This window comes from Bidens hawaiensis, unplaced genomic scaffold (assembly GCF_021521415.1).
Source record: "Bidens hawaiensis isolate Kalapana, Puna unplaced genomic scaffold, B.hawaiensis_p1.1 tig00009545_1, whole genome shotgun sequence".
NCBI lineage: Eukaryota > Viridiplantae > Streptophyta > Magnoliopsida > Asterales > Asteraceae > Bidens > Bidens hawaiensis.
This window is the reverse complement of record NW_027491712.1, coordinates 580,153-593,804: the sequence shown is the minus strand read 5'-3', so window position 1 is coordinate 593,804 and position 13,652 is coordinate 580,153. Positions and strand designations below refer to the sequence as shown.

General features: G+C 36.9%; 1 protein-coding gene across 1 annotated transcript; it reads right to left on the bottom strand.

Annotated features, from left to right (window-relative positions):
• Positions 1–197: 197 nt before the first annotated feature.
• Positions 198–12,059, bottom strand: LOC143532839 (KH domain-containing protein At1g09660/At1g09670-like). The gene is made up of 6 exons (XM_077027768.1): positions 11,921–12,059; positions 11,225–11,370; positions 10,989–11,123; positions 10,539–10,655; positions 10,263–10,406; positions 198–677 (listed from the first exon to the last, which is right to left on the bottom strand). Exons 1-6 carry the CDS (start codon positions 11,958–11,960, stop codon positions 519–521), a joined length of 741 nt encoding a protein of 246 aa, XP_076883883.1. The 5' UTR covers positions 11,961–12,059; the 3' UTR covers positions 198–518.
• Between the last annotated feature and the right edge of the window lie 1,593 nt (positions 12,060–13,652).

Genomic DNA, 13,652 nt, shown 5'->3' with positions numbered 1-13,652 from the left:
GATTTTATCTATTTTGCTTTCAAATATATTTTATTTTTCTAATTTGTTCGTTTAGTAAAATGCAACATAAAATGGTAAAGATAAACAAAATGGAAAAAAGTAAAAACAAAAAATTGCCAACCTAAACATAACTTTATTGAATTGGGGGGAGATTCATTTAAATTATTATACATAGTTCTATTACACTCACACTCACTTAGATCCTTTAGTTACAATTAATAACTGGACTACTGCAATACAATTATTGATGCTTATATCATAAATCAAAACGAACTAACAAACATTAATAATCAAACTCACAAGAAAAAAAAATATAACTACAAGTAAATATCATGTCATTCAAACCTAAGTCACAAGCCAGAATTGGCCCAAAGCTGTCACAAAACGCCACAAAAGCAGACCGTAGTCTCTTGGCATTTAAAGATTCCAGTCAAGCCTTGTGGATATACACGGTGAAACCCGTGTGCAGTTCACACAAACAGATTGATGCAACCCATTGTCTGGGCCCAGTCATCCTGTCATTTTCCTGTTTTGGCCCGTTTCATCCCGTTGCTATTGAACGGGCTCATACCCGGGCTCATACTTGGGCTCATGCTAGGACTTTCCTCTCTTAGTGTACCATTCAACATAGCTAATTCTCTTAGTTGATGCTTCTTATAAGTGTCCATCGACTCATCCTGGTAATAAATAAACAGACAAGTTATCAGCATGTGTAGCTTGTAAATGAACCAAAGAGCGTGTTCATTTTCGTTTGTTTATCTTTAACCTAGCAAACGCTAGGACATGAACGATTAAACAAACACAGTTTTCTTGTTCGTGTTTGTTCTTTTTGAAAATAAGCGTATTCGTTTGTTCGTTTATGTATGTTCATTAACGGTACAAACGGTTCACGAACGGAAACGAACAAACATAACTGAGCTACAACCAATTAAAATTAAATGGGAACAACAACGTGTTGACCTAAAAAGTTAATTAAACTAGAGTAAATAAATGAGATGATTATATTAACGAACATAGACAAACAAACTTAAACATACGTAAGCTAACGAGCATAAAGGAATTTCAATGAACGAACTGAAGTGAACGATCACGAATATAAAAGAATGAACAAGACGTATTCATGTTGTTGGCCCAGACGGATCAAACAAACAAACGAACACAATATATTGGGGTGACAACCCTCGACTCTTTTCATATAATCAAACGAACTTAACAAACGAACATCACGAACTTATCAAACTTACATGGAGAAGAGACTGCTCTTGACTCACACGAATAAAACTAAAAATCTAGACACTATTTATAGACCTACTAAACTTGCTCTCCAAGTCAAACCTAACTTGTTAAACAAGACAATCTTATTCTAGAATAATCCATAATATTCTTACAATACTAAACAAATATTAATATAAAACTTAACAAAACAAACCCTAAACTTTAATCACTTAACAAATCAAGATTAATTCTTCATTCACCCCCTTAATCTTGAATTGCTCATCATCTTGTTTTTTGTACCGCCGAGGTATTGAATTCCCAACAACACTCTTTAACTCTTCAATTTTAATCATTGGTTCGTCTTTACCCTTTCTTTTCAGTTGTTTGTAACAAACCTGTTTAACAGCGGTTCTTCACGCTCATCATTCAAACCATCCGCATTGATCTCATATACAACTTCACTCTCACGTTCTTCTTTCACACTTTTCTTTTCATTTTTCACTTATCAAAATTTGCAGATGGGTTATTCATTCTCTTTTTATCAGACCTTATTGGGCCTTTCATTCTGGCAATTCTTCTCAACCATTCATTAGGTTCTGACTTCTCATCAACAAATGCTCGATTGTCGACTTTTACACACGCTTCTAAATCTGCAAACTTGTTAAGTGCATCATTCCTTTCATTTAGTACAATATCCTTTCTCATGTCATCATCATCGATAGCAGATTTCTTGCTTCGTTTCTGCTTAGTTATCTTAACAACATTCTCATCTTCAAGGTTGTTTGAGTCAGCACATAGTACATACCTGAACATTCATTATCTTCTCTTCTTTTGAAGAAGAAAGTCTTTCTTTTTCTTTACTCGATCTTTCTTTTTCTTCACTTTCTAAAACAACTTGCAAAGCTTCTTGATCTTCTTTCTTACGTGCTTGTTTATTTTTAACAATCGCATCCAACCTTTCTTTCTCGGCCATCTCATGCAATCTTTCTTTCTCAACGGCTTCTTGAGCTGCTTTTTCATCTTCTACCTTTCGTACATAATCTATTCCAAGAAATCTCAAAGCACGCTATACTTCCTTAGCATTCATGAGTAAGCCAACTTGTATCAAGATGTCTTCCGGTAGGGTTTGACATATGCACCCTGTTGGAGAATATAATATAAAAGAATTGACTAATTTGGATATAGAGTGTAGTAGCAAGTTATCTCTGCAGGTTTTGATAATAGAGTATAGCAGCAAGTTATCTCTGCAAGTGCCCCCAATAATGTTGCAACTTGTATAGTATTATATTAGTTTTCATCTAGTATAAATATGTAATCTATGCTATAGTTCAGTTTGTGAAATATAAGTTTATTTCTCCCAATTCTCTGTTCTAATATCTGTTTATAATATGCTAACTGATATCCATTAGCATGGTATCAGAGCCACAGCCATCTGAATCAATCTGTTCTTAACCAGCCAACTCTATTCAAGATAAAACATAAAATCCTGTTTTCACAAGTCACCGGTTCATCTCACCTCCACTATCACCTTCACCTACCTCTGAATTGCAGCTCTTGAAAATGTCACCGCCAGAAAACAATCCACACGCCACCACCACCGTCGCCATACTCGTCGGCGCGTGAGGACGCGTCAGACCTCTCAGCTAACAGATTCTTGTTTATTTCCAGATTCTCATTTATTCCTATTTTCTGATTAACATTTGAATTCAGATTTCTGGTAAATAATATGTCTGACTCTGGTAAAACCAAAGATGACTCTGAAAAAATCACTAGTTCTGTTGTTCCCAATCTTGCAGATGTGTCATCTCTACCAACTCGGTTAACTGACAACAAACTCGATGGCACCAATTTCTTCGAATGGAGCAAGACTAGTCGTCTCTATCTGCGTAGCATCGGGAAAGCCTCTCATCTCACCTCTGATCCTCCAACAGATGAAACTCAAGACCAATGGTTGCAAAACGACGCTCGGTTGTTCCTGCAAATCAGGAACTCTATTGATGTGTCTGTTCTGTCACTCATCAATCATTGTGAATATGTCAAAGAACTGATGGACTACTTGGAATTTCTATATTCTGGACAGAGCAATATGTCTAGAATATACAATGTTTGCAAGTCCTTCCATAGGGGGGAGCAACTTGATCAATCCCTAACGGCGTATGTGATGGGATTCAAGAAAACATATGAGGAACTAAACACACTTTTACCCCTCAGCACTGATGTATGTGTAATGCAAGCCCAACGAGAACAAATAACGGTGATGAGTTTTCTGACCGGTTTACGACCGGAATTTGATGCTATTCGATCTCAGCTTCTAAATGAATCAACAATTCCATCTCTCCAAGAGACATTTGCTCGAATGCTACGTCATGAAAGCATTCCACCTCCAAATCCATCAGCTCATAACAGTGCACTGGTCAGCCGAGGAGGATTCAGAGGAGGATTTCGTGGGAGCTTAAGAGGTGGTTATCACAATAGTCCACGAAGCAGCTATCAAAGTAACTCACGTGGTGGTTACAACAATTATAACCCTGGTCAAAGAGATTATACTCCCGCAAACAGCAATGGAAATGTTGAATGCAATTACTGTCATGAGTTTGGGTATACCAAGTACAATTGTAAGAAAAGACTAGCTCGAAACGCGAGAAACTCTTCCGCTCATCTAGCAGCAAACAATAATGAAGGCAACTCAGAAGATGAGCAAGTTGTCTATCAGCCCAACATGACTCCGCCCAACACAAATCTAACTGCCACATTTGCTGAGGCAGGTAAATCTACTACTACTTTCAAATGGGTCATTGATTCTGGAACTTCTGAACACATGATTGGTAATCACAAACTCCTTTCAAATTTTCATAATCATTCACAATCATCTCATGTCACCATTGCTGATGGAACAACGCCAAAAGTTCTCGGTTCAGGAAGTACAAATATTACTCCTTCAATTCATCTGTCATCAGTTTTAAATTTACCCAATTTCCCATTCAATTTACTATCGGTCAGTAAAATCACTCGTGACCTAAATTGTAGTGCTTTATTTTATCCTGGTTTTTGTATTTTTCAGGATCTGTCGACAAAACGGATAATTGGTAAAGGAAGGGAATCAGATGGCCTGTATATACTTGAAACACAAATACCCTACTCTCTAGCTTGTCCAAGCTCATCACCATTACAAGCACACTGTTGGTTAGGTCATCCCTCTATCCAAAGTCTGAAGACATTATGTCCCCAGTTTTCTAGTTTGTCATCTTTGCAATGTGAGTCATGTCAGTTTGCTAAACACCAACGTGTAACTCTAAGTCCTCGAGTCAATAAACGGGCTATGTCCCCTTTCGAGTTGGTCCATTCTGATGTTTGGGGTCCTTGTCCTATTACTTCTAACTAGGTTTCAAGTATTTTGTAACGTTTGTTGATGACTATTCTCGTGTAACCTGGATATATGTTATGAAATATCGCTCTGAAGTATTTTCCCATTTTTGCAACTTACATGCTGAAGTTAAAACACAGTTTAATGCATCAATTCGTACATTACGAAGTGACAATGCTAAAGAATATCTATCGGAACCATTTCAATCTTATTTCTTGCGAAATGGGATACTTCATGAAACCTCATGTGTCGATACACCTGCCCAAAACGGAGTGGCTGAACGTAAAAACAGACACCTCCTTGAAGTAACTAGAGCTCTGTTATTTCAAATGAATGTTCCAAAATCATTTTGGGCAGATGCGGTCTCCACGGCATGCTTTCTTATAAATCGCATGCCATCAGTCGTTCTCAATGAGGATATTCCATACTCTGTCCTGTTTCCTACAAAACCTTTGTATCCCGTTCCTCCTAAGATATTCGGAAGCACTTGTTATGTTCGGGATACCCGTCCTCACCAAATTAGATCCAAAATCCCTTAGATGTGTCTTTGTTGGCTATAGTCGTTTACAAAAAGGTTACAAATGCTTTTCTCCTGCTCTTCAGCGATACCTAGTATCTCGGGATGTAACGTTTCATGAAAATGTTCCTTTCTTTACCATACCACATAGTCATCCATCCAAGGAAGATGCTATTCTCATTGATGACAATTTTCTATCATATCCTCAAACTGTGTTGCCACCATCTCAACCAATTAACAGTCCTGCCTAACCAGAGTCTGCTCACTCCCAAACATCCGAGTCTGCCCAATCAGAATCTGCTCAGTCTCAAACACCTGAGTTTGTCCAACCAAAATCTGTTCAGTCCCAAACATTCGAGTCTGTCCATTCCCAAAGTGTCGAGCAGCCAGCTGTCTTACAACAGCCTTCCAAACCCAACCAACCTGTTATTCAAGTATATCAAAGGCGAAACAAATCAATATCTGATTTTGTTCCCAAACCAACTGATTCGCCGACAGAATCACCAAATGAATCTTCTGAAAGCGAACCTGATACCGATCTTCCAATTGCCCTTCGAAAAGGTAAGCGTGCATGTACGTACCCCATTGCTTCATTTGTCTCATATGACAAATTATCTCAAGCCTCCCAAGCATTCGTGGCAACAGTCGATTCCATTTCGACTCCCAAAACTGTAAGTGAAGCACTTGATCACCCTGGTTGGCGTAAAGCTATGATTGAAGAAATGGAAGCCCTCGAAGGGAATGATACCTGGTCCCTTGTAAATTTACCAGTCAACAAAAGGGCAATTGGCTGCAAATGGGTATATACTGTTAAAGTTAATCCCGATGGTTCTCTCGCACGATTAAAAGCTCGGTTAGTAGCAAAAGGCTATGCTCAAACATATGGTTTGGATTATTCAGAAACTTTTTCTCCTGTAGCCAAGCTATCATCTGTCCGTTTGTTCATCTCGTTAGCTGCAACATATGACCGGAGATTATATCAGCTTGACGTTAAAAATGCATTCTTACACGGAGATTTAAAGGAAGAAGTCTATATTGAGCAACCACCTGGGTTTGTTGCTCAGGGGGAGTCAGGCAAAGTGTGTAGATTAAAGAAATCTCTGTATGGACTCAAACAATCTCCGCGTGCATGGTTTGGAAAGTTCAGTACCGTGTTTACTGAATTTGGGTTAAAGAGAAGTTCATATGACCGCTCAGTGTTCTTTAAATCTTCAAAATCAGGGTGTATTCTTCTAGTGGTATACGTAGATGATATAGTAATCACTGGGAATGATGAAATCGGTATAAAGAAATTGAAAGGGTTCCTTGAAACACGGTTTCAAACAAAAGATCTAGGAACACTAAAATACTTTCTAGGGATCGAAGTCTCTCGTTGCAGTAAGGGAATATGTTTAAATCAGCGAAAATATTGCTTAGATGTATTAAAAGAATCTGAAATGATTGAAGCAAAGACTTGTGATGCGCCAATGATACGCAATGCAAAGTTGAAAGCAGATGAAGGCGATCTTCTGGCAAATCCCGAGAAGTATAGAAGGATCATTGGCAAGTTGAACTATCTTACTATTACTAGGCCAGATATTGCTTTTCCTGTAAGTGTGGTTAGCCAGTTCATGTCGTTCCCTAGAACCTCACATTGGGAAGCTATGTGTCACATTCTTAGATATCTGAAGGGCGCTCCAGGTCGTGGAATCTTATATCAAAACAATGGTCATCATACAATAGAAGGATTTACTGATGCTGATTATAATGGTGACCCAACAAGCAGACGCTCTACCACCGGCTATTGTGTTCTTGTGGGAGGCAATCTAGTGTCGTGGAAAAGCAAGAAACAAAGTGTTGTTTCTCGTTCAAGTGCAGAATCAGAATATAGAGCTATAGCGCAGACTACTTGTGAACTAGTCTGGATTCGGAATCTTTTCAGCGAAATTGGGTTTAAGCAAGCACAACCAATGAACCTATGGTGCGATAATCAAGCAGCAATTCATATTGCAAACAATCCATTGTTCCATGAAAGAACCAAGCATATAGAAAGTGATTGTCACTTTACTCGAGAAAAACTTGAAGATGGAACAGTTAAAACCCCCCACGTACGGAGTGGAGATCAGCTAGCAGACGTATTCACCAAAGCCTTACCCGGAAGCAAAATCAACTATATTTGTAACAAGCTGGGCATGATTAACATATATGCCTCAGCTTGAGGGGGAGTGTTGGAGAATATAATATAAAAGAATTGACTAATTTGGATATAGAGTGTAGTAGCAAGTTATCTCTGCAGGTTTTGATAATAGAGTATAGCAGCAAGTTATCTCTGCAAGTGCCCCCAATAATGTTGCAACTTGTATAGTATTATATTAGTTTTCATCTAGTATAAATATGAAATCTATGCTATAGTTCAGTGTGTGAAATATAAGTTTATTTCTCCCAATTCTCTGTTCTAATATCTGTTTATAATATGCTAACTGATATCCATTAACACACCCCAATGCTATGTACATCTTCCTTTCATCTGCAGCTACGCTGACTGTAGGCTCAATAACATCCCAAAAACTATACTCTTTCGAAAATTCCTCCATCTTGGTCGACCATACTTTGTAGTTAGATTTCGTCAATACTGGAAGTCTGCCAATCACAATCGTGTCTTTCCTATCTTTACTTTCTTTACTTATCTACTCTTTCAGTTGGAATTGATTCCCGATCTCGAAACCAATCTCCAACAAATAACCAAACACCACAAACTTTTCTTTTCTAAATACAAACGTACCTTCACTAGATCTTAAAACAAGACATGCTCGTATATCTTTTGTTCAGTTGGAACTATAAAGGTGATCCACTGACAGATATAATTGCCAATCATAAAATAAAACTAAGTTATATAATAGCCCATAAAAGACAAAAATTAACTTTTTTATTTGTTAATTTATCGTTTCTCTATTCCCCAATAACAACGGTCGACATAAACCTTGGCCTTTGATTTTTTCTTGATCATCATCATCATCATCATCATCATCATCATCGTACTCAGTATATCCCACCAATAGCAAAGCTATGGTAGGGTCTGAGGAGGGTAAGATGTAGACAGCCTTACCTCTACCCCATGGGGATAGAGAGGCTGCTTCCGGTGAGACCCCCGGCTCGATAGTAGTTTTGCATCAAGCCTTGGACATATTATATAAGGCACATAGCACTCAATCATCGGGACGCCGGCTGATTGGTGCATGTACCCTTGTCTTTCGGCTATCAACGCCACCACATGATGCCTGATTAACCTTCCATCACTTTTAACGTTATTTTCACAAAATTAGTAAAATAACGTCAAAATTAGTGCAATTTTACTTTTGCCCACCCGAGGGTTCACACATATATACATTATATGCGCGCACCGCAAGCAGGGCACTGATTTTTTTCTTGATAATTATTCTTTTTTCTTCAATGGATTCCAATCTGATCAACTCAAACACTTCTTGATTGATTCTTCGGTCTCTCTTTATCGATCACAGCAACCGCTCTGATACCAATTGTTGGCCTAGACAGATCAAACAAACAAACGAACACGATATATTGGGGTGACAACCCTAGACTCTTTTCATATAATCAAACGAACTTAACAAACGAACATCACAAACTTATCAAACTTACATGGAGAAGAGACTCCTCTTGACTCACGAATAAAACTAATAATCTAGACACTATTTATAGACCTACTAAACTTGCTCTCCAAACCAAACCTAACTTGTTAAACAAGACAATCTTATTCTAGAATAATCCATAATATTCTTACCATACTAAACAAATATTAATATAAAACTTAACAAAACAAACCCTGAACTTTAATCACTTAACAAATCAAGATTAATTCTTCACATGCCTGTTCGCTTAACTATATGAACAAAAAGACATGTTCATGTTCGTTTGTTTATTAAATAAACAAACCTCCTGCAAAAAGGCGTATTCATGTTAGTCCGTTTATTAAATGTGCGGCCAGTTCTTTTACGGGCCAAAACATATGTCATAATGGGCCTGGTTAAGCCAACACAGAAACGCTTGTTTATTTTATTTCTAACACCACACAAAATTCTCTATTATTAGGGGGGAATTTCATAATTAATAATCTATGTGGTAAATATAGTGACCGTAAGGGACCCATTTTCTTTTTATTAAAAACGGTACACTAATCCTATTTGACCTGTTGATTAAACCTGAATTAAGCCATTTTTATATTGTGCATGAAACCGAATAACCGACCTATAACGAAATAAACGACATAACCAAACCCAACCCAAAACTTACGCTTTGGTTTTTATGTTTCTTCAAAAACTGAACTTCCGATCCAGTTTCAGTTTCGGTTTTGAATGTACCAAAAACCGGAAAACCGACCTGTAACTGAACCCAACCCAAAATGGACGGTTTTGTTTTATGTTTTTTCAAAAAAAAATTGCAGTTCAGTTGCGGTTTTTCATGTACCGAATCTGCACAAACAGACCTACAACCAAAACAACCAAACCCAAATCAAATATGATGGTTTGGTTTTATGTTTCTTCAAAAACAAATTTCCGGTTTAGTTTCGGTTTTGCATGTACCAAAAACCGTAAGAACCACCCCGTAAACGATATAACCAACAAAACCAAACCGAACACAAAGCTGACGGTTTGATTTTATGTTTCTTCAAAAACAAATTTCCAGTTTAGTTTCGGTTTTGCATGTACCGAAAACCGTAAAAACCAACCCGTAAACAAAATAACCAACATGACCGAACCAAACCCAAAGCTGACAGTTTGATTTTATGTTTCTTTTAAACCAAATTACCAGTTCGGTTTCAGTCTGCATGTACCGCAAACTAAAAATACCGAACCAAACCTGTAAAAACTGACGTTTGCTATCGATTTTATGGACTATAAATGGTGTAGCCTAAAAATTTTAAGCCAAACTATGTAATTATCAATTAATTATTTATTAACAATAAAAAAATTAGGACCAAAGTTCCAAACCCAAATTCATTATTTTTTGTCAATTCTTTTTTCGGCCAAAAAATTTCAAGCCCAAATGGCTAAACCGAAAAGGCCGACAACCAAAACCGGACGATTACCAAAAACCCAGAAACTGGATTTTCGGTTTTCGGTTCCTTTTGAGCCCACCATGCAATGAAAGAGATGGAGGGGGTGGGAGTACCGCTGGTTTTAAGAGGCTTTCTAGTAGTGCAACCGCGTGATCCAATCGTGAGTCAATAATATCTTCGGGAAATTCGGCTTCAAGCAACAAGTGAAGAGGGTCGTTGAGGTGTTCATACCCCGGTTTATCTTTTAACTTCTCTTCCTATTTTCAAACCAAAACAGCGATGCTTTAACACGTGTACGCTTTACAAATAGTTTTCGGATAATAGGATGTATTTATGCTCCTTCACATTGTAAATGGAAATGAAGTCTACAAAATTCTTGTAAATAATACCTTAACAGAATCCTTCACGGAGCCTTGACCTCTGATGTATATTCTACACTCTGTCATGGCTTCTATCCTTTTTAGTGAATTTCCACGTGGCCCCAGAATCCGGCCCACAAAGTTATACTGTCACGCTTCCATGTTAAAATAAACTAATATGGAACAAAAATATATTATTTCTAACAAGCATTATAAAAAGGTAGCCAAAATGTGGGTCAAAATGGGTCGAAGATCGACTAAAGTGTATTTTAGTGCATAAAACTCTCTGAATCATATTGTTAAAATAATTAAATTACTTTTACATAATATTATTTTGTAACCATATTTGACATGCTAATTGTTCATAATTAAAAAAATAATTACCATTTCGACTCGTTACCCTACCCGCGATGGTGATGCTTCTAGAAAATTTAAAATAAAACAAAAAATGGGAATTTAGAAACATGTTTGTTTACTTACATTTGGGAATTTCTCAACGGGAACATCGAGTCTAATAACTTTCTTTATAACTGTAGGGGTTATGATTCCTGGTGATGCAGGCCAGCCCCGGGCCGAAGCATGAAAAGAAGCCATTCTTTGTAAAAGCCGATTATCCTAAACCAACATAACCATTATCAATAATCTTAAAAATTAGTTCATGTTTTATCCCTATACTATCATGGTGGAAGGGAAGTTTGGATATTTGACCAAGATACCTCTGGTTGCATTGTGGGCCATGGTTCCACATCCATTGGGCCTACATTGGGCTTTTGACCAAATGATCGGTACGATCTGTCACGCAACATTCTCTCGTGATCGACAAAATTATGGTTCGAGACGAGTCCCGAGGTCTTCATGATCTCTGAATGAATATGACAAACAAATTAAAAGAATGTACAATATAGAGTAGACGCAGCAAAATGCACAGGTTGGTTAATGGGTTTAAATGGGTAATTTTTGTATGGGTCGGGCCAGCCTAACCTGAAATACCTTTTACCTAACTTTTTAAACAGCTAATGATTAAAAAAAACATATTAACATAACAATAGCCTACTTTTTTGAGTAAAGCAACTTATGAAGTTGATGTGCATTCAAACTTATAATATATTGTGCCCGAATTTCAGTTTGTTCAAGTGTTCAACCCGTTTGACTCGGTTCGTTTTTAGCTACTCTTTTTTACCCATGTGAAACACAAGAGATTTAACATGACACAATTGACTAATTTATAAATGGTTTGAAATTGCCACAAATAAATTAAAAATAAAATAAAATAAAATAAAAATAATGAAGATGTCAAATAGTATAAGTAACAAAAGATTGCAAGTGTAAAAATCCAATTTAATTGCTATATGTGGAATACGTAAATGTAAATGTGGTAACCGTAATAAATTAAAATTTTGTATTAAAGAAACCTTGATTTAGGAGCCTGCTGCATATTGGCATGACTTGCATAAAGGGTGCCAACTTTTGTCTCTCTGCAAGCAATTCTGCCAAATATCTGTTTACAAATAAATCATAATCAAGAACATAAAAAATAAATCTTCATTTTGTGGGTCATGTTTTTATTTCTTCTCATGCACACATTTAATATAAAAAATGATGGTCATGTGAGACCTGAACACCAGTCTTCTAATCAAAGTATGATATCTCCTATATGTTGTAGATATTATAAAGAAAAAGGATATTGCGTGCACTGACTAGGTATGATAGCCTCTTTCTTTATGATCGTATTACTATTCTTATATGTTAACTATTTAGTGGTCCTATCTTTACTTGATTAAAGTGGGGTTTTAACTTTTAACCAAAATCAAGAATTACTATTTTAGACCATATCTGGGAGCCTTAAATCAGATTCAAGCATACGAGCATTTCTTCACTATCGAAGGATCACTCCTAATTATACATTACTACATTCCACAACTTCGTATTGATTACTTTCTTGCTTCGAAAAAAAAAAAGTATGAGGCGCTCCGGGGCGTTTGGGTAAAAAAATCCGACACGCGAGGCACGTGTATCAAGTACATATTTATCAAGAGCCTAATAATAATTTGCATCTCTCTCATTTGTTTTACAATTTAACCTATTTATCAAACAGCAACAGCCTATTAATAATTTGCATCAAGTACTTACTAATCTTCGTTTAACCATTTTCCTTTAAATTAGCACTTACGATATTTTTCATCTGGGTCAAACCTATCATCTGGAGATCGAAGCCGCCAGAGACTAAGCACCATGATCAAAGCCACCCGAGATGAATCGTGATCTTCGTTGTTTGTTCGTGTAGGGTTTGGGGAAGACGAAGTGAGAACTAAGAAGATGAATAGGGGATTTGAGAATTCGGGCTGGGGTTTATTTGCGGAAGAAAGGACAAAATTGCCCCTCGCGTGAGGGGCACATTGATGGGTTTACCGACCAATGTTAACGGGGTTAGTGGGGTCGGGCTTGATTGTAAGTGAAAACAAAACAAATGGACGAAAAACGCAAATTTGAAACTAATGGACTAAAACTGCAGATTTGGTCAATCCACAGGGAAGAAAACCGCAGTTCTCTCAAAAAGAATATAATATTAGTAACATTCGAACAGCATCTCATCATAGCAGACTAAAACAAAATTAAGGCTAAATTAAGCCCAGAAATAATAATAATAATAATAATAATAACTAAAAAATAGAACATAAAATAATAATAATAATAAAATAAAAAAGTTATAACAAGAAATAACCCCTCCTCCTAAGGTCCTTAACCTTAATTATACATCTCTAAGAGGTCCTATCCTCAACCACGTCCTCAAATAGGTGCAAGTCTAGCAAATCACGCCTTATCCTCTCATTTCATGTCAATTTGGGTTTGCCTCTACCCCTCCTCCCCTCTATTTATCAAGAGCCCTTCAATAATTTAGCCTATTTATCAAGAGCCCTTTAGTAATTTAGGCATACCTTTTACAATTTACAATTTGTTTTGAGCTTAGTACATATAAACCTCCAACAGACCCTAACTTTGACCAATATTGGCCCAAAACTGCATGAGGCACGCCTTTTAAAACCTAGATTGTTACAGTTAAAACTGAGTAAGAATTAAAAATTAACAGGCTTTCCATTTATAGTTGACAACAAAACTATACAAACATCCTTATTTACTGCAAAC